The following is a 22,144-nucleotide window of genomic DNA, read 5'->3' on the forward strand; positions in this document are numbered from 1 at the left end:
GCTATGATTGAACATGGTACTTAGGTGGGGTGCCAGTTCGTTCTGTAGTTCATGTAGAACACAGCCTGGGATGTTGTCAGGTCCCATGGATGCTGTGTTCTTGGCTTTGGAGAGTGTGTTTTTTACCTGTGGAGCCATGATTACAGGAACTTTGCATTCTTACGGTATAGAGATGGGTCCTTTAGGGGATGCGAGAGGGGTAAAGTTATCACTGAACCTATCTGCCAGGATGTTGGCAAGATCAGTTGGATGTTCAGCATGCATACAGCTGCAGTCATAACAGATGGGTTTTCCTGCCGTCAGGCGGGTCCTCGGTCGGCCGAATTCCAAAGTCTAGGTCCGGCGTCGGATGTCGTCGCTTCTTCCCTGACGTCAGTGCGACAGGGGTATAAAGGAACCAGCCGACACCATTTTCTTCAGTCTTTCTTGCCGCGCGGTGCCCGAAGCAGAAGCAGTTCGCAAGTGCCGGTCGGCCAACTCCTGAGATTACGAATATTTTTCAACTGAAGTCTTCTTGAAAGCTAAGTACCCCGCTGGGGAAACTTTTCTTGCCTCAGACCGATGTCAGACAGAGTTAATAATTGCATTTCATGTGGGAAGCAAATACCGCATAAGGATTTTCATTCCCTCTGCATTCCTTGCTTAGGCCCAGACGACGACGTCTCTGCCTGCAGTTTTTGTGCTACATTCAACAGGCGCACTATTAAGCGTCGGGCGGAGTTCGCCCAACACTATTTTGGCAAAAAGTTTAATTACATTATGTCGTCGGATACTCCGACTCCAGTTCTACGTAAAAGATGCAAAGATAAGGACTGACATACGAGGTCCGCGACTTCTACCGACACCACGCCAAAGCCGACTACAGGTGGTCCAGTTCTCAGTGAGGCACCTACGCAGCCCCTGACTACCGATGACACTTCTTTGGCGGTGTCTTCGTTGCCCGAGGTCGCAGACTTTTCGGCCCACACCCCGACTACCGATACCGAAGCCACTCTTAAACTCAGAGTTTAGACAGGCCTGCCACCTCTCAAGGTGTCTTCAGGCCTTCCTCTTCTTTTTCCATCAAGGCTTTCACTCAGTCTAAAGCAGCCATGCATACTAAAAGACACGCCCCACAGGGCCCCTCTCAAGTCATCATGCCTAAAAAGCAAATGCTCAAAATGGCTGAGGATTTGATTACTCTTATCAGGGGTTCTCAACCCCCTCCAGACAAAAGGCCCAGAGTGGAGGAAGAATCCCCTTCCTCGGACCAGGCCTCCATTATTTCAGAACATTCCGAAGACCAGGAACATTCTTACTCCCCTTTTGAAGATTCTGATGCAGAGGAGTCCATTCCCTCTGTCTCCCCCCCTAAGGATTACTCTTTTGGGGAAACCTTACATACCTTGAGGGAACACTTCCACTGGGAAGGCCAAAAGTACTCAGACTCCAAGAAAAGGCTTAGGGATTTCCTCTTGCTCCCTCAGCACAGGCCTCTGGCTATACCTCCCGTCTTAGACATTCTAGATGATGTGTATTCGGAGGCCAGCCTTAACCCAGATTCTTTACCTTCAGCTCCAGTCAAGCCTGACAGGTATTACCTGGTTCCTGATTCACACCAATTTCTATACAAAAGCCATGCGGCTGACCCAGAAACTATTTCACAGGGTCCCAAGGGAATTAAGGCCTCCACTGCTAAAAATCCATTACCTACAGAGAGAGATTCCAGAGCTTTAGAAAGGTGGGGGAAGAAGGTATACACCTCGGCCACCTTAACCATGAGGGCATTAAACTGTCAGTTCCATATGTTAAAGTACCAACATTTTCTGTTATCACAGTTGAAAAGCAAAATGTCACAACCTGAACAACCAGACTTGAAGTTGTTGCAGGATTTGTTACATAGTGCAGAACAAGTGGGTAAAAATACCTTACAATGTGATTTTGATGCTTTAGAGGCCTCATGTAGAGCTGCTGTTACAGGATCAGTCATACGTAGACATGCTTGGCTCAAAGAACAAACTTTACCAGATCATGTTAAAGCTAAATTACTGGATGCACCTCTGCAAAAAGATGTATTGTTTGGTGTTAAAGCTGAGGAGGTATTAAAGAAAATGGAGGAAAAGGCAAAATCAATGCAAACAGTGAACAATTTCCTACAGGTACAACCTCCACATTTCAGTAGAAATTGGCCTTCCAAAAATTGGTCCTTTCCAGCCACGGACAGACCCCAAAGAGGTAGATACAGGCGCCCGAGAGGTAGAGGGCAATCTCAAGGATCGTTTTGAGGCAGACAATGGCAAGCACCTACACAAAGAGGTGGTGAGGATAGTTCACAGCCATTCAGAAAGCAGAACCAATGACTTTCCCCTTTGCATGCCAAGCAAGGCTCAAATGGCAGCACCTTTAGGTGGAAAACTGGCATTATTTTCAAAAAATTGGCATATTGTCACAAAAAACAAATGGATCCAGGACATTATAGACAGAGGCTACAGATTCCACTTTCACACCCTTCCAAAAATGAGAGGCATGCCAAACCTGCCACACAATCAAAGGGCAGAGGCACAAAAACAAATTTCAGATCTCATGGACATGAAAGCTATTCAAGAGGTACCTGCACAAGAACACGGTCAAGGTTTTTATTCCAGACTATTCCTGGTACCAAGAAAGGGAAAAGATTGGAGACCTATTTTGGACCTATCCATCCTAAACACATTTTTACTCGTGCCAAAATTCAAGATGCTCACATTACAGCAGCTTCTTCCCATGCTGGGCAAGGAGTCTTGGCTGGTAACATTGGACATCAAGGAGGTATACCTGCCATATCCCAATCAGACAAGATTGCAGAAGATACCTCAGATTTCTTGCAGGTTCAACCCATTATCAATTCTCTGCATTGCCCTTTGGCTTATCTACTGCACCCAGAGTATTCACGAAATGCCTGGCATCAGTAATTGCCTTCTGCAGACTTCAAGGGATACAAATATACCCATACCTGGACGACTGCCTGATCCAAGCGGACAGCAAGCAGATACTTCTGAAACACCTGGCGTATGTAATAATGTTGAAATCTGTCGGATACACAGTCAACAAAAAGAAGTCAAGACTAATACCCTCTCAAACAATAATTTTCCTGGGTGCCAGCTTGGATACAAACACTCAGATGGCCTACCTTACGCCAGAGAAACAAGGTCAACTAACTCAATACTTCAGAAAACTGGCAACTTTCACCAGGCTGACTGCAAGGAAAATCCTGCAGGTTCTGGGATTCATGGCATCTTGCATCCTACTAATCCCATGTGCAAAGCTGCATATGAGGAAACTTCAATGGTACCTAAAAAACCTATGGTCTCAACACAGCCACAGTTTGGAAACAATAATACCACTGATTCCATGTCTTCAAAAGGAATTTCTGTGGTGGGCTCAAGCATGCCAAAGAAACACAGGTCTACCATTCTGCAAGCCTCAAGCAAATCAAGTCATCACACAGACGCCTCGGATTACGCCTGGGGGGCGCACATGACAGATCGGTGCATTCAGGGCAAATGGTCCCAAAAAGAAAAGCACCTACACATCAATCAAAAGGAAATGCTAGCAGTAATAAATGCTATTACAGCTTTCAAAGACCTGCTGCATCCAGGCCAGCTATTGATAAGGACAGACAACACCACAGTAATGTGGTACATAAACAGGGAGGAACCCATTCATACCCCCTATGCAGGCTAGCCATGTCTCTTTGGAACATGGCTCTGGAATTGCAAATCGAGCTTCAAGCACAGTTCCTGCCAGGCAAGGAAAACACGCTGGGGGACAACCTAAGCAGAAATATGACAGATCCACACGAATGGAAGTTGCATCCTCAAGTTTTTTCAAAGATAATTCAAGCATGGGGAAGGCCAGACCTAGATCTCTTTGCCTCCCACAGAAATCACCAATTGGCAAAATTCTGCTCAAGGACCTTTCATCCACAGGCCTGGAAAGTGGACGCACTCTCTTTCAGTTGGACAACAATGACAGTCTATGCCTTTCCACCTCTTCCTCTGCTGCCCAAAGTTCTATTAAAAACCAGAGCAGACAGACCAAAGATGATTCTCATTGCTCCAGACTGGCCAAGACAACACTGGTACCCACTCCTGAGGAGCCTGACGCATTCCCCACCATGGATCCTGCCTCTAATGCCTCTTCTACTGACTCAGCACAACTTCAAAACTCTTCACAGTCAGCTGAAAACAGTCTAGCCGCATGGAAGATTCCTTAAAATCACAACAGACCCTACTCTCCAAGGAGGTGCAAGATGTCATTTTGGAGGCCAGAAGACCTTCTACTAGAAAAGCCTACTCTGCAAAATGGAAACGGTTTTGTGCTTGCATTGAGAAAAGGGCCAGAACCCTGGAATAATTTACCTCAAATATTACAGTACCTAGCTGAGATGCTAAGCAGAGGACTTTCATTCTCCTCCATCAAAATCCATGCCTCAGCCATTTCTGCAGAATACAACACTGATCCTCCTTTATTCTCTCACCCCCTCTTAAGACAGTTCCTCAGAGGGGCTAAGAATATAAAACCCCCAAGGAAACAACCAGTACCTGCTTGGGACCTCAATTTCATTCTAGAAAAACTTACTTTGCCTCCCTTTGAGCCAGCTGCCTCCACAGAACTGCAATATTTGTCCTGGAAAACAGCCTTCCTGCTGGCTATCACCTCAGCTCACAGGGTTTCGGAACTACAAGCCCTCATGGCTGTGCAGCCTTTCATCATTTTCCATCAGGACAGAGTATCCTTGCGAACCAACCCTTCCTTTATGCCAAAGGTAGTATCCAGGGTAGCCTTGAATCAGGCTATCCACTTACCTACCTTTTACCCCAATCCTCAAAACAAAGGGGAGAGACTACTACATTCCTTGGACATTCATTCATAGGCAGCTACGTTATTATTTGGACAGAACAAAGCCTTTCAGAAAATCAGAGCAACTCTTTGTGTCCTATGCTACAGGAGCTCAAGGGAAGCCTATTTCCAAACAGACAATCTCAAAATGGATAGCCCACTGCATACACTTTTGTTACTTTTTTCATGGTAAAACTGTACCTGCAGGCATCAGGTCTCACTCCACAAGGGCCACAGCCACCTCTGCAGCTTTCCTCAGGGGGGTTCCTACCAAAGATATTTTGGAAGCTGCCACTTGGAGTTCTGTACATACTTTCTCCAAGCACTATCACGTACCATTATACTCCAAATCTAGAGCAGGCTTTGCCACTGCAGTCTTGCAGGGCATCCTGGCTCCTCCTAGTTCCACCTAGTGCCTACCACCCGTTTTTTAGCTTTGGTATTCTACCCATCTGTTATGACTGCAGCTGTATGCACGATGAACAAAGTACAGTTTTTTTACCTACCATAAATGTAGATGTTCGAGTGCTAATACAGCTGCAGTCCAGGTTTCCCTCCCTCCTTCCCCTCTGGAACAGGCCTAATGGCTAACTCTTCCTCATACAACCTGATTGGGGTATTCTTTTATGGTGTATTTGCTTGCAACTACTGTTTTTTGATTATACTGCTTTGCATTATTACATAAATTTATGTATTGCCTTCCTTCTGGGGGCACCTGACATCTGGGGCAAGAAAAACTGAAGAAAATGGCGTCGGCTGGTTCCTTTATACCCCTGTCGCACTGACGTCAGGGAAGAAGCGACGACATCCGATGCCGGACCTAGACTTTGGAATTCGGCCGACCGAGGACCCGCCTGACGGCAGGAAAACCCATCTGTTATGACTGCAGCTGTATTAGCACTCGAACATCAACATTTATGGTAGGTACAAAACTGTACTTTCTCTATATTTAGTGCAATTCTGCGGTAACTCAGAGGAGATCTGAGTGTTGCCATTGAGATTCTTGACATAGATATAGAATGCTTTGTGGTTGTCTTCAGAATCAGTGGCGATTTTGTTTTCAAAACTAGCTTTTGAGGATCTTATGAGGGATCTCAGCTTCTTACTGAGACTGACCACAGAGTTCCTCCAATCATTGGATTTTACTCTTTTTTTTTTGCAACAGTTTCTTTCTTCTGTTGTAGAGTTTGTTTATAGCAGGGGACCACCAGATTGGCTTCCTTTGTTTGGAGGATAGCATCTTGGTTCTGTTAAGGATTGCACAATCCATGCACTCGTGTAAGTGCTTATAAAGTGCAATTGTATAGGATTCAGCAGTCATACCACTATTGTTTGTCAGCATGGGTGCCGTGAAGTTTGCCACTTCTGTCTTAAGAAGCGTGAAGTTGGCTTTGGAGACATTTTTTACGGTTGTTTCCCTAATGGAGGGGGGGGTGGCATGTGGATGTCTAGGGTGATTTGCTTGTGGTCGGATCTGACCAATGAGGAATTGACCTCTGGTGTGGAACACAAGTTGCCCATGTTGGTAATGACTAGGTCTAGGATATTGCTGCCCCTGGTGAGAGTATGGATAAGTTGATCCAAGGTGCTGGAATTTATGAATTCCAGAAAACGTTGAGCACAAGAGTTGGTACATGAGTAGTTTTCCCAGGTAATGGTGGGGTAGTTGAAATCGCCCATTATTAGGGTGTTAGGTTGCACCCTAATATTTCCCAGTGTATCAAGAAATGAGGAGTGGGAATCCTACGGCATGGTGGGGGATCTGTAGCAAGCTACAATTTGGATTGTGGTCTTGCCCAGAGTTAGTTGCACTTGGATAATCTTGGATGCATTATGCTGAGCAACTAGGCTGGAGGTGTGGATATCCTTAATGAATATGGGCATGCCTTCGCCTTTAGTGCTTCGGTCCAGGTTAGGTGGCCGAAAGATGTGGTATGAATTATAGCCTGGTAATGCAGGGGTGCTCTCTGGAGCCTTGAACCAGGTCTCTGTCACTGCACAGATGTTGATGTTTTCCATTTTAAGGAGTGCCTCGAGTGAGTGCTGTTTGAGGTTTAGACTTCTAGCATTAGGTAGCATTACCCTCAGGTTTTGCTTGCCTGTACCTGTTACGATGGTGAATTTGTCATTTGAATCTTGCCTAAAAAAGGCACTATAGGGGTGGCAAGAGCCTTAGCCAGTATCCGGAATCCCAAGGGCAACATGTGCAGGCCATCACTGGCAAAGCATCGTGGTTTGTCGATCATGTCATCCCAGGCAGACAGATACTGGATCCCCTTAGAATGACACCAGAAGCTTAGCCAATTGTTGAAGTCAATCATTTTGTCCTTGTACTGTGGTATCATTGCTGCGGTAGTGTTGTCGCCTCACAGTAAGACGTTGTCCTGTTTGATTTTCAGCTAGAGCATCTTCTGTGTGGAGACATGCGTGAATGGACATACTTTCGTTGAAGGTTGTGCGTCAGAGCTGGCAACTCGGCACTTAAAAATCTACTGCCAGTCATTAGCGGACTGGAGTTCCACTGTGGCGACCCCTAACCGGGAAAAGCCGAAAGACAAAACAACAACTGTGGTATCATTCTGGGTGATGGCAGAATGCTACTCAGGGCTAGGGTCATACCTGCCTCTGCTACAAGATTGGACAGCTCCTCCATGTCTATTTTCCACATGTCAGGTCATTCACACGAACATGGACAATGACAGGGTCATATTTGTACTTGTGGAGTGACCTGAGTGCATGTGTTATGTGGCGGATCTTGGCACCTGACAGGCAGCTGACAGTAACTTTCTCCTTGTTTAGCCTGGTGAGTGGAACATCAGTGTGCCTGACTATAGGGTCACCAATGACTAGAGTGTTGGGTACGTTGTTATGCCTTTTGGGCTGTGGTTGACTGGCACACTGAGTTTATGGGCTATGTGTCATTTGGGTTGTGTTGGGGGGGTGGAGGCTGCTTGCATTTCTGCTTTGGAGGTCCCTGTTGCTTGGGTAGATTTTTTTTGAGAGCCTCCATGAATATAGGTGTGTGTTTTGTGTTTCTGTGTGTGCGCTTTGGTAGTGTAGGTTTTGAGGGACTATGTGATGAATGTGGTGTGGTGCAAGTGTTTACCTTCTCCTCTTGACTGTCTTGTCCACTGTTAGGTGAAGAGAGCTTTGCTTCCAGTTTGGCTATATAAGTGCATCTCTCACAGGTTGTAGGAGGAGTGGGTTGTCTGTGTACATGAGGCAATTGCTGCATTGCACCAAGATGCCCAGATTCATCAGGTAGACAGGAGAAAACACCGGGAGCTGACCCTTAGACATGCCTGGATAGGTGCTTATTTATTAAGTACTAAAAACTTTTTTCCTCTAGACAAGTAAAGAAAGTTGAGTTCTGTAGTAATTTGTAGCATAATTAGTGCTTACAATGAGTTCTGAACAAGTGCTGAGCTCAAAGAAACAGATTTGAGTGCTGAAACTAGAAAACTGGCTAGTTCTAAGAAACAAAATTAAGCTAGAAGGCTTCCCTCCAACACAGAAAGGCTTGGGGGCTCAGAAGCTTACAAACAGTCCTGGATACAGCAAATCTGTATCTGGACTAGACGACTTACAGGAAAAGCAGGAAACAAGCTTAGACAATGTATATTTTTTTTTAAGTGGAAAGGGGAAAGGAGGAGCAGAAGCTAATTGGGTTGGTCTTTTCAAATGTTCTCCCTGGATTAAGTAGAATTAGGTAATGACACTAGACTGGAAGGAGTGTCCCAGATCAAATTTACAGTAGGGGCGGGCAACTGCAAAGCCGCCAAGTATAAAAACAGGATACCAATAGGGAGTGAGGGTGTGAAATAAAAATCAGAACAAGCAAACCCAACCAGATGCTTAACAGCTGTAGAAAATTCTAGTTAATACCTCACACACACACACTGAGTTAAATAAAAGTGCTATAAATCACTCAGAAATAAGCAAAAAACAGGATACTTAATGTTATATATCACAGATTAGTTAGCTCAGAGCTCTTCCTCCAATTAACTTAGTGTGAAATGGCAGGAACACTCACAAGTTAACTTCTTGTAACAAAGTTGAAACCTGAAACAACTTTAAAAAAAGCTTCAAAGAACCAGTGAGGTGCTTACTCTAAGGCGTAGTCCAGGGAACCCCAGTCAGCCAATGACCACAAACAATTTACTCTCACTGAAATGCTATACTGGCTTTGGCTAAGCTATGATGGCCTGGAACATGTGCTCAGACACACAGCCTCTACTAACAAACAACTAGGCCCAAAACACAAGCCTGAATATGGACAATGCTACACTACCAACACTACTTAGGTAGAAAAAAACTGCAGAAATGTTTAAACAGATAAATGATCAAGGAGTCTCTAGAGAATGCTTTTAAATGCAAACAAGTTATATAATACAGTCCTAGCAGGAAATCAGAACAAACAAACCCAACTAGATGCTTAACAATTGTAGAACATTCTAGTTAATACCTTACACACAGTGAGTAAAATAAAAGTGCTGTAAATAACTTAGAAATAATCAGAAAACAGGATACTGGATGATGTATATCACAGATTAGTTAGCTCAGAGCCCTTCCTCCGACTTCCTGTGATTAGCTCAGTGTGAAATGTTGAGACTGAATTTAATTTCCCGATTTTTAAATAGAAAGCCGTAGTGATGGTCAGGAGAAACATTTTTATGATTTATGCATGGTGGATATCAAGACACTTAACTCTTTAGTATGCATCCATCTTTTATTTTATTTATTCTTAACTGGCTAAGACAGCTGTTCTAATGACTCTATTCAGAGATGACCTCTGAAATATTGATAGTGGAACAGTTAAACAGTAAGACAAGAACAAAGCTAGCAAAAGAAAAATAAAAGGATTTATATCAAGCAAATCTAGTATATTTGATTGTTGTAGTTAAGAAACTGCTGATAAGCAATGTGAAAGGAGTATGGCTGGAGCATCACTGACTTCAACAGACAACTTACCCTTATAGCAGGGCCTGACAAAGAGAAAATCCTATTTTTACAGTACTTAGGTTTATTATCAGTCTCCAAAAGGTAGAGGCGCCCTCTGCCCTAGACTGCATGAAACAGGAGTGTGTGGCGAAAGTGAATTTATGCTCAGTGATGAACATGTTTTACTAGGAATAATTTTCAAGCAGAAGTCTGTAGAAATAGTACGTCAGTTGGCAGGTTTACTGTTGTCTGAGTAAGCACAGTGGTGTCTACACCTTCTCAGTAACTTACACCCTCTCAAGAATTGTTATTTGTTACATGTTGGTACTTTTCCTAGTATCAGAGCTTTGAGTCAGTCCTTTAAGTGGAGAATTGGGCTGTCTGTCAACATGTAGAAGAAACATATACTAGAAATTTCTAGTTTATGTTAGTAACTGTTAAATGTCTAGTATGTTGGTTAGTAACATCCTGCATTTAATTGCTGGAAACTGTGCTCTGAGAGACTGCTTTCCAATCTATCTGCAAATATACAGAGCTGAGTATATTTTTTTGGTTTTAGAGTTTGTACTGTTAATTGTTGCTTAGATCTGTGTTGAAACTGTTGTCTCCCTGTTCTGAGAGACTTGCTTTCCAATCTGTCTGCAAATATACAGAGCTGAGTATATTTTTTTGGTTTTAGAGTTTGTACTGTTAATTGTTGCTTAGATATCTGTTGAAGCTGTTTTGTCCCACCTGCCCCTACTTTCTGCTGTGTCTTCAGTTAGTATAACTTTTTTTACAGCTTGTGTGTTGTCTAACTCAAGGATCACCTGCATAAAATTAGACCTGTTAGTAACAGCCTGCATTTAATTGCTGGAACCTGTATTCTAAGAGACTGTCTTCCAATCTATCTGCAAATATACAGAGCGGAGTATATTTTTTTGGTTTTACTGTTTGTACTGTTAATTGTTGCTTAGTTCTCTGTTGAAATTGTTGTCTCCCTGCTCTGAGAGACTGCTTTCCATTCTGTCTGCAAATACACAGAGCTGAGTATAGTTTTTTGGTTTTAGAGTGTGTACTGTTAATTGTTGCTTAGATCTCTGTGTAATCTGTTTTGTCCCACCTCCCCATATTTTCTGCCGTGTCTTCAGTTTGTAGAACTGTTTTTTTACAGCTTGTGTGTTATCTAACTCAAGGATCACTTGCATAAAATTAGACCTGTTAGTAGCAGCCTGCATTTAATTGCTGGAACCTGTGTTCTGAGAGACTGCTTTCCAATCTATCTGCATATATACAGAGCAGAGTATATTTTTTTGGTTTTAGAATTTGTACTGTTAATTTTTGCTTAGATCTCTGTTGAAACTGTTTTGTCCCACACACCCTCTCTATTTCTGGCTTGTAGTTTAAATTTGGTGGCTTTTGCAGTTGCCCGTCCCACTGTAGATTTGATCTGGGACACTCCCCCAGTCCCATCTTTTTACCACATTCTACCTAATAAACTCTTTCTGCACTTGCTTTTAGTCCTTTTTAATTTATTTGCATTTTTAAACTGTGTTTGGTCTAATATTGCTACATACTCAAGTGTGCTAGCTTGCACTGCATGTGAATTGTTTTTACTACTGTTTTAGCTACTCAAAAACTGTAAGCCTGTTTCCTACCTTTCCTGTAACTTGTGTTCCAGATACAGATTTGCTGTATCCAGGACTGTGTATGTAAGCTTCTGAGCCCCCCAAGCCTTTCTGTGTTGGAGGGAAGCCTTCTAGCTTATCAGTGGGAGTGGTAAGCACTAGGTAACCTGTCTACCACATAAGGAGTGGTTCTGGCCCAGAAATTGCAGTTATTGGCTGTTTGGGCAATCTCTTCCATCTCTCTCAACTTTCTGATTTGAAAGCCTGCATTTGCATTCGTTTCTGTCCTGTAACTCATTTAGTGCAGGTACAGATTCTTAGTTTTAGCACTTAAATTTGCTTATTCGTGCTCAGCACTTGTTCAGAACTTGTAAGCACTAAATAAGCTACTAATTGCTATAGCATTCAACCTTCAGCATTACCTAGAGGAAAACAGTTTTTGTACTTACTTTTCTCATTTGCTTAGAGAAAAACAGCTCTTACACTCACTTTCCTCACTTATCTAGAGGAAAATAGTTTTTTATTCAGGCATGTCCAAGGGTCAGCTCCCAGTGTTCTCTCCTGTCTATCTGATGAATCTAGGCATCTTGAGGCAATGTAGAAATTGTTTCATGTACACAGACAACCCTCTCCTCCTACCACCCAACACTACAACCTGTGAGATATGCACTTATTTAGCCAAACTGGAGGTAATCTCTCTCCAACCAAGATTGAACTTGACAGTCATGAGGAGAAGGTAAACATTTGCACCACACCACACTCATCACATAGTCTCACTAAATCTACACCACCAAAATCCACACATAGTAACACAAAACTATTCATGGAGGCTTTCAATAATAATCTATTTAAGCAACAGAGACCTCCAAAGCAGAAACGCAAGCAACCTCCATCCCCCAACACAACCCAAATGACACATAGACCACAGACTCAGTGTGCCACTCAAAACATTGTACCCAACACACTAGTCATAGGTGACTCCTATAGTCAGGCACACTGATGTTCCACTCACCAGGCTAAACAAGGAGAAGGTTACTGTCAGCTGCCTGTCAGGTGCCAGGATCCACCACATAACCCACCCACTCAGGTCACTCCACATCAAGTACAAATATGACTCCATCATTGTCCATATTGGTGTGAATGACCTGAGACGTACCTCCCTGGACTACATGGAAAGAGATATGGAAGAGCTCTCTGATCTTGTAGCCCAGGCAGGTATTACCCTAGCCCTGAGTAGCATTCTGCCATCGCCCCAAATGATGCCGCAGTACAAGGACAAAATTATTGACTTCAACAATTGGCTAAGCTTCTGGTGTCATTCTAAGGGGATTCAGTATCTGTCTGCTTGGGATGACATGGTTGACAGTCCACGATGCTTTGCCACAGATAGCCTGCACCTGTTGCCCCTGGGATTCCGGATACTGGCTAAGGCTCTTGATGCCCCTATAGTGCCTTTTTTAGGCAAGGTTCAAATGACAAATTCACCACCACAGCAGGAACAGGCAAGCAAAAACTGAGAGTAATGCTACTTAGTGCTAGAAGTCTAAATCTCAAAATGCACTCACTCGAGACACTCCTTAAAATGGAGGACATTGATATCTGTGCAGTGACTGAGACCTGGTTCAAGGCTCCAGAGAGCACCCCTGCACTACCAGGCTATAACTCATACCACACTTTTCGGCCATGTAACCTGGACAGAAACACCAAAGGCGGAGGTGTGTCCATATTCATTAAGGATATCCACACCTCCAGGCTAGTTGCTCAGCATAATGCATCCGAGGATATCCAAGTGCAACTAACTCTGGGCAAAACTGCAGTCCAAATTGTAGCTTGCTACAGATCCCCAGCATGCCCCAGGATTCCCACTCCTCTTTTCTTGATGTACTGGAAAATATTAGGGTACAACCAAATACCCTAATAATGGGCGACTTCAACTACCTCACCATTAACTGGGAAAACTACTTGTGTACCAATTCCTTAGCTCAATGCTTTCTGGAATTCATAAACTGCAATGCCCTGGATCAACTTATCCACACCCTCACCAGGGGCAACAATATCCTAGACCTAGTCATTACCAACATGAAGTCAACTCCTCGTTGGTCCGATCCAACCATAAGCTAATCACCCTTGATATCCACATAACGCCTCCACCCCCCCCCCCCCCATTAAGGAAACCATGGTAAAAAATTTCTCCAAAGCCAACGTCCTGCTTCTTAAGACATAAGTGGTGAACTTCATGACACCCATGCAGATGGACAATACAGTTATGACTGCTGAATCCTACACAAATGCATTCTATAAGCACTTACACGAGTGCATGGATCGTGCTATCCCAAACAGAACCAAGACGCTATCCTCCAAAAAAAGGAAGCCAATCTGGTGGTCCCCTGCCATAAATAAACTGTACAATAGAAGGAAGAAACTGTTGCAAAAGAGAGTAAAATCCCATGAGTGGAGGAGCTCCCTGGTCAGCCTCAGTAAGAAGCTGAGCTCCCTTTTAAGATCCTCTAAAGCTAGTTACAAAAACATATACTGCTCAGACAAGCTCCTCGTGGGTCTGCAGAGTGGTCCTAGCAGCAGGGAACTCAGAAAAGTGACTACTTTCTGGATTTAAGTATCTTTGCTTTTTTTCACTTGGAATAGCTTCTGTAGCTTACCCTGAACTAGCTTGAACTGTTTTTTAACTGTTTGCTACATTATTTTAAAATCTGCACTTAAAGTTACATTTTAGTCGAATTTGATCGAAAGTTTGTTGTTTGTTTGTTTAATTTAACTGTGGAGGCTGCCCACTAAAGTATGCTAGCTTGTGTGACTAATTTATCACTGCTTCTGCATTTTCTTTGTGTTTCTACCAAAAAAACAAAAAAATAATCCTTGTTTTCCCGCCTTCCTCGACTAGTTTAGACCAGTTTACAGGCATTGCTGTATTCTGGGCTGTGGTGTGGTTCCTGTGTTGTCCATTACCTTACTTGGATAGAAGGAAGTTTCTTTGCTCACCAGTAGGAGTGGGGAGCCTTGAGCAGCCTACCTGTCCCTGTAGGAAGTGACCTCAGCACAAGAAGCTGTAGTAATTGGTTGTTTTGGACCATTTCTAGCTCTTTTGTAGTTCACTGTTTAAAATCCGCCTCTGGGTGTTTTTTTCTGGCTATACTGCTCAGACAAGCTCCTCGTGGGTCTGCAGAGTGGTCCTAGCAGCAGGGAACTCAGAAAAGCGACTACTTTCTGGATTTAAGTATCTTTGCTTTTTTCTTTCACTTGGAATAGCTTCTGTAGCTTACCCTGAACTAGCTTGAACTTTTTTTAAACTGTTTGCTGCATTATTTTAAAATCTGCACTTAAAGTTACATTTTAGTCTAATTTGATCGAAAGTTTGTTGTTTGTTTGTTTAATTTAACTGTGGAGGCTGCCCACTAAAGTGTGCTAGCCTGTGTGACTAATTTATCACTGCTTCTGCATTTTCTTTGTGTTTCTACCAAAAAAACAAAAAAATAATCCTTGTTTTCCCGCCTTCCTCGACTAGTTTAGACCAGTTTACAGGCATTGCTGTATTCTGGGCTGTGGTGTAGTTCCTGTGTTGTCCATTACCTTACTTGGATAGAAGGAAGTTTCTTTGCTCACCAGTGGGAGTGGGGAGCCTTGAGCAGCCTACCTGTCCCTGTAGGAAGTGACCTCAGCACAAGAAGCTGAAGTAATTGGTTGTTTTGGACCATTTCTAGCTCTTTTGTAGTTCACTGTTTAAAATCCGCGTTTGCACAGCTTTGCACGGTTGTGCGCATAGCGCAGCACCGGTTAAACAAGGTTAAACTTTTTCTGGCTCCGCCAAGTCTGCTCTTCAAATTTTCCCTTAAGGAAGCTCTACTCTTAGTATAATCAGACTACTCACTATATTATAAGCCTAGCACTTGTTCTCAATACTTCTCTACTAAGTAAGCACTCTCATACAAAGTAAAGCACTACATCTACTTACCACCCCTGTGAGTATCCACTTCCCTTAAAGGTACAGCACTCCCTTATACTGTTCTAGCATGTCGAGTGGTAGATTACTGGCGTCGTCTCCAATTCAGCTGGTCAATCTGGGTATCTTGAGACAATGCTACAATTGTCTCATGTACACAGACAACCATCTCCTCCTCCCAACAAACACAAATACATGTGAGAGATGCAACTGTATAGCCAAACTGGAGGCTGAACTCTCTCAACTCAGGGCTGGCATGACCAGACAGGAGGAGATGGCAACCACACACACAACAATCCCAGTCCCACATATACCTACCACAACTGTAAACCAAACACATAAAAACACAAAGACATACTCGGAGGCCCTAATAAAAATCTTACCAAAACAACAGAGGATCCCAAAGCAGATATCCAAAAATCCACCACCTCAAAACAAAACACATGCAACACATACTTCAATAAATCAGTGTGTCAACCAATCACAGCCCTTAAGGCCAAACACCTTGCCTGATACACTAGTAATAGGTGACTCTATAGTCAGACACACTGATGTCCCGCTGACCAGGCTGAACAAGGAGAAGGTGACTGTGAGCTGTCTATCGGGAGCTAGTATCCGCCACATAACACACGCACTCAAGTCACTCCAAAACAAGTACAAATTTGTCCATGCTGGTGTGAATGACCTGAGACGTACCTCCCTGGAATACATGAAAAGTGACATAGAGGAGCTCTCCGATTATGTAGCCCAGGCTGGTATGACCCTGACCCTGAGTAGCATCCTGCCCTCACCAAGAATGATACCACAATACAAAGACAAGATGATCAGCTTTAACAATTGGCTCAAGTACTGGTGTCATTCTAAGGGGATCCAATATCTGTCTGCTGGGATGACATGTTGGACAAGCCACGCTGCTTCGCAAGGGATGGTTTACACCTGTCACCACTGGGCTTCCGGATATTGGCTAAGGCTCTTGCCACCCCCATAGTGCCTTTTTTAGGCAAGGCTCAAAAGACAAACCCACCTCCTTAGAAAACAAAAATGGAAAAAAACTAAGGGTAATGCTGCTCAACGCCAGAAGTCTAAATCTCAAGATGCAGGCACTTGATGCGCTCCTCAGCATGGAGAACATCGACGTCTGTGCAGTAACTGAAGCCTGGTTCAAGGCTCCAGAGAGCACCCCAGCGCTACCAGGCTATACCTCGTATCATGCTTTTCGGCCCCAAAACCCGGGCTGAACCACAAAGGGAGGGGGAGTGTCCATATTCATCAAGGACACCCACACCTCCAGGTTAGTAGCAACACATCAAGCATCAGAGACCATATAGGTGCAACTAACCATAGGCAAAACTGCTATACAACTGGTAGCATGTTACAGACCACCCTCCCAATCTCAAGAACCCCACTCAGCCTTCCTGAAGACATTGGAGGATTTGAATGTAAAACAAAATACCATCATACTAGGAGACTTCAACTACCCAAACATAGATTGGGTACATTATTCTAGCCTTATTATTACCCTAGCCCAAAGGTTCCTGGAATTCATAAATTCAAATGCACTGGAGCAACTAATCACTTCTCCCACTAGGGGAGATAATATACTAGACCTGATCATCACAAACATGGGGACAAAATGCTCCACACCGGAAGTATACCCCTCACTAGTGAGATCTGACCACAAACTAATCACCCTGGATATACATATCCCACCTCCACCCCCAGCACAAAAGACCACAGTGAAAAACTTCTCAAAAGCAGACTTCACTCTTCTTAAGACTGAGATGGTATCCTTTAAGCCCACTGTGCCAGTGGATACCACATCCCACAATGCTGAATCCTTCACAAATGCTTTTTATGGACATCTCCAAGAATGCATGGATCATGCAATCCCAAACAAATCCAAGTCCCTCTCCACCAAAGGTAAGCGTCCTGTCTGGTGGACCTCAGCCATAAACAAATTGTATAACAAAAGAAGGAAGCTACTGCACGTCAGAGCAAAATCCCATGAAGGGAAGACATCTCTGATCAACATTAGCAGAAAACTACGTTCTCTCATAAAACATCCAAGGCCAACTTTGAGAGAAAAATCGCTAAGGACACTAAAGATAACCACAAAGCCTTCTTCAGCTATGTTAGAAACCTGGGTGGAAACCCTCAGATATGCTCAGAGTTGGTTCACAACAACATAAAATACACTGAACCCACAGATATTGCCAACATTCTGGCTGACAGGTTCAGTGCAAATTTCTCCCCTCCTTCACCCCCAAAAGAAGAAATACTTATCCCAGCTGAATGTAATCTCCCTGTCATCTCAGATGTCCAAGTGAGAACCGCCCTAAACAAAGCAAAAAACACAGCATCAATGGGACCTGACGATATCCCGGGTTGCGTGTTACGTGAACTCCAAGAGGAGCTAAACCCACACATAAAAATGCTATTTAACCTTAGCCTTACTTCGGGATATGTACCTGAACACTGGTGTACAGCAACAGTGGTCCCACTCCACAAGGGGGGTGCCTCTACAGACCCTGGAAACTACCGCCCCATAAGCTTAACCAGCGTGGTCTACAAAGCTATGGAAAGAATCATTATGGAACTCATAAACAGAGACATAGGGGACCTACAGACACTTGACCCCACCCAGTTCGGCTTTGTAAAGTGCAGATCCTGCCTTTTAAACCTGGTTGACTTTTTCGAAACAGTCACTAGAGCCATTGATGAGGGCAAAGCAGTCCATACAGCATACCTGGACTTGGCTAAGGCCTTCGACACAGTACCCCACTCAGGCATCATAGATGAGCTCAACAGCTTAAAAGTAAACCCTTATGTCAATAGATGGGTTGCAAACTGGCTAAAGGACAGAACCCATAAAGTTAAAACCGCTGGAGCAATGTCAGACTCAAAGCCAGTCACAAGTGGTGTCCCACAGGGATCTGTTCTGGGACCCCTCTTGTTCGGCATTTATTTCTCAGATGTTAAAGCAAACATGGGAGGGCTGTGGCTGACAAAGTTCGCAGATGACTGCAAACTAGGCGCCATAGTCGATACACCAACAGACACACACATCCTACAAAAAGGCCTCACAGAAACGGACAACTGGTGCTGGAGTCACGGCCTTAAACTAAATGCCAAAAAATGTATAGTCATCCCCTTTGGGAAAACAAAGTACCCACAAATTATCACATAGACAGCAACCCACTGAGTATGGAAAAAGTAATCAGAGACCTAGGGACCCAAGTCAACAGCGACCTCTCATTTGACACCCACGTTGCCAAAGTGGTTAGAAAAACATTCTACCTTGCACACCTCATCATGAAGGATTCACATCCAGATCCAAGGATGTCATTGTACCCCTATATTCCTCCCTCATCAGACCCATGATTGAGTACAATGCCCCATTTGGTATGTACCTCACCCGGCATTTACAACAGCTGGAGAGACCACAAAAGTACCTCACCAAGAGGATCAAGGGTCTCCAACATATGTCTTATTCTGCCAGACTAAAGAAACTTCAGCTCTATTCAGTAGCATACCGCCTGCTCAGAGGTGATCTCTGCCTGATGTACAAGGCCATGTCCAGTCAGGATCTGATGGACATGCCCCACCTCAAAAAATCCAAATCCATCAGGACCACGAGAGCTAAAGACTTAAACCTCGGCACAAGTATGAATAGGACATGCTGGAGGGATAGATTCATAACCCAGAGGCTTACCATGCTTTGGAACAGGATCCCAGTTCATATTAGGCAGAGCCCCTCACTGACTCTTTTCAAGAGAAATCTTGATGAGTGGATGGGAGATCATAAGTTTACCCCAGGGGTCACATCTGTGTCACTGCTAGACAGTGGCACAGTAAACTATTTCTATTATACAAGGGGACCTTCGTTGTGTCACTACTAGACAGAGGCACAGTATTCTAAATTTATTCTGTACATTTTTGTACCATTTCATGGGGTGGCAAAAGCCACATCACTATGGCTAGGCTTATAAATGCCCCAGGGCAGATAGCCTAGTACTATACTATGAAACTATGAAAATCGCCACTAATTCTAAGGACAACCACAAAGCATTCTATAGCTATGTCAAGAGTCTCGATGGCAACACCCAGATCTGCGCTGAGTTACAGCACAACGGCACGAAAATTACAGAACCAACTGATATTGCCAACATCCTGGCAGATAGGTTAAGTGCTAACTTTACCCCACCCCCTAAAGGGCCCATATCTATACAGGAAAAATGCAGAGTCCCTGTAATCATAACTATGCAGGTAAAAGCTGCACACTCTAAAGCCAAAAACACAGCATCCACGGGACCGGACAACATCCCAGGCTGCGTTTTACACGAACTTCAAAACTAACTTGCTCCCCACTTAAGCACCATGTTCAATAATAGCCTCGCGTCAAGCTTTGTGTCCACTGAATGGCACACAGCAACAGTTATCCCACTCCACAAAGGGGGAGCCACCACTGATCCCGGGAACTATTGACCTATTAGCCTGATGAGCCTGGTCTTCAAGGCCATGGAAAGTATCATCATGGAACTCATTAACAAAGACATTGGTAACCTCCAAACTCTGGATCCCACCCAGTTCGGGTTTGTGAATGGTAGATCATGCCTCCTGAACCTGACTTCTTTGAGGCAGTCACCGAAGCCGTAGATGAGGGTAAGGTGGTTCACACAGCCTATCTTGACCGTGCCAAGGCTTTCAACACCATTCCCCATTCTGAAATTATAGCTAAACTAGGTATAAATCCCTAGATCACAAGATGGGCTGCCAACTGGCTCACTTGACAGAACCCACACTGTAAAAGTTGAAGACTCCAAATCTGCTCTCAAAGCATTGACAAGTGGAGTACCACAGGGTTCCATCCTGGGACCTCTCCTGTTTGGTATCTACTTCTCTAAAGTACAGGCTAACACAGAAGGCCTCTGGCTAACGAAGTTCACAGATGACTGCAAACTAGGAGCCATAGTTGAGTCCCCAAATGATGTGGACATCCTACAGAAGGGCCTCGCTGAGACAGATGCCTGGTGTCAGAGCCATGGCCTCAAGCTCATTGCCAAAAAATGCAGTGTCATCCCTTTTGGTAAAAACTCTGTACCCATGAACTACCACATAGGCAGCAATGTACTCAACACTGAATGTGTGATAAGATACCTTGGGACCCAGGTGGACAGTAGTCTTTCCTTTGATAGTCACATCGCCACAGTAGTCAGGAAGTCCTTCTACATGGCACACCGCATCATAAAAGGGTTCTCATCCAGGAAAAAAAAGGTCATTGTTCCTCTCTACTCGACACTCATTAGACCCATTATAGAGTACAACGCCCCTTTTGGAATGTACCTCACAAGACATCTGTAGCAGCTGGTAAGGCCACAAACGTACCTCACAAAGAGGACTACTGGCCTCAAACAAATGTCCTTCACTGACCATCTCAAAAAACTCAAGCTTTACTCCGTAGCATGTCACCTACTCCGAGGTGATCTCTGCCTAACATATAAAGCTATGTCAAACCCAGAGCTGTTGGACATGCTACACATAAAGAAATCCCAATCCCTCTGAGCTACACACTCTAGGGACCTAAACCTTGTCACCACAATAAACAGGACATGCTGAAGGGATAGATTCCTGTCCCAGAGACTTCCCATACTCTGGAACAGGCTACCATCTATGTCAAGGAAAGTTCTTCATTAGCACTCTTCAAGAAAAATCTTGATGAGTGGATGGGAAATAGGAAATACACCCTGGGGATCACTTCTGTCTCTCTGCTCGACAGTGGCACAGGAAAATAACTTTCTTTGGTGGCGTAAGCCAGAGAACCTTGTTGTCTAGGCTTACATAGCCCCTTGGGCCGATAGCCTGGTACCTACCTATGGAAAGTAATTTTACACACACACACAGCATTTCAAGAACAAATAAGAAATGGTTTTTGACTGACGCAGAAGAGACAGTGCCATTGTGGAAGTATCAGATAAAAAAAAAGTGAACTGGAAAATTTTTGTTTTGAATGTAATAATGGTCATATGATAGCTGTGCATGTACTTGCAGCTGGAAAAAACTCTTCTCAAAGATTTGCCTCTTGGGTAATTTCTTATATAGGTGCATTGTTCTGTCTTAGTCTTCACTTTGTTGTTTTGTCCTACTCACTGCTATTTATCTTAGGTTGTCTCTGTCTCATAAAGTTATTGTTGCCATTTTCTGCCTTTCAGCGAGTTGTTGGTAGCATTCGGCCTTGGAAACAGATGTATGTGATGCTTCGCGGTTACTCACTGTATTTGTATAAAGACAGGAAAGATCAAGCAGCCCGTGGATCCCCACAGCCTGAGGAAGACTTGCCAGTTAGCATCAAGGCTTGCTTAATTGACATCTCATACAGTGAAACAAAAAGGAAAAATGTTTTTCGGCTTACAACTTCAGACTGCGAGTATCTCTTTCAGGCTGAAGATAGAGATGATATGCTGGCATGGATCAGAGCTATACAAGAAAATAGCAACCTGGATGAGGCAAGTACAGATTCTTTTCACATATGAGCTCCCACACATGCACATTGCACTTTGATATTCAGCTTTTTGTTTTGCATATGTTAAGGTCCTTACAGCTAAACTGAGGCACTTTATAATGTTAAAGTGAAGAAATGCTTGATCTTGAATGACTGCTATTTATCAAGGCTAATATCTTCTTAAAACACGAGTGAGGTAGGGTGTAGGTTCTGTGTACCTCTGCTACTGGAGAAGTATATGCTGAAACATGAATCTTAGATTTTAGACAAGAATCTTTACCA

General features: G+C 43.8%; 1 protein-coding gene across 4 annotated transcripts in view; it reads left to right on the plus strand.

Annotated features, from left to right (window-relative positions):
• Positions 1–22,144, plus strand: part of ARHGAP21 (Rho GTPase activating protein 21) — a 2,418,417-nt gene that overhangs the window by 1,887,772 nt on the left and 508,501 nt on the right. For all 4 annotated transcript variants that reach the window (XM_044089838.1, XM_044089836.1, XM_044089837.1 and 1 more), the window contains one exon: positions 21,573–21,866. In XM_044089838.1, the coding sequence (XP_043945773.1) occupies positions 21,573–21,866 (294 nt within the window). The remainder of the gene's footprint in view (positions 1–21,572; positions 21,867–22,144) is intronic.

The sequence above is a fragment of the Protopterus annectens genome, chromosome 12.part0, assembly GCF_019279795.1.
Source record: "Protopterus annectens isolate FY-2018-M chromosome 12.part0, PAN1.0, whole genome shotgun sequence".
NCBI lineage: Eukaryota > Metazoa > Chordata > Ceratodontiformes > Protopteridae > Protopterus > Protopterus annectens.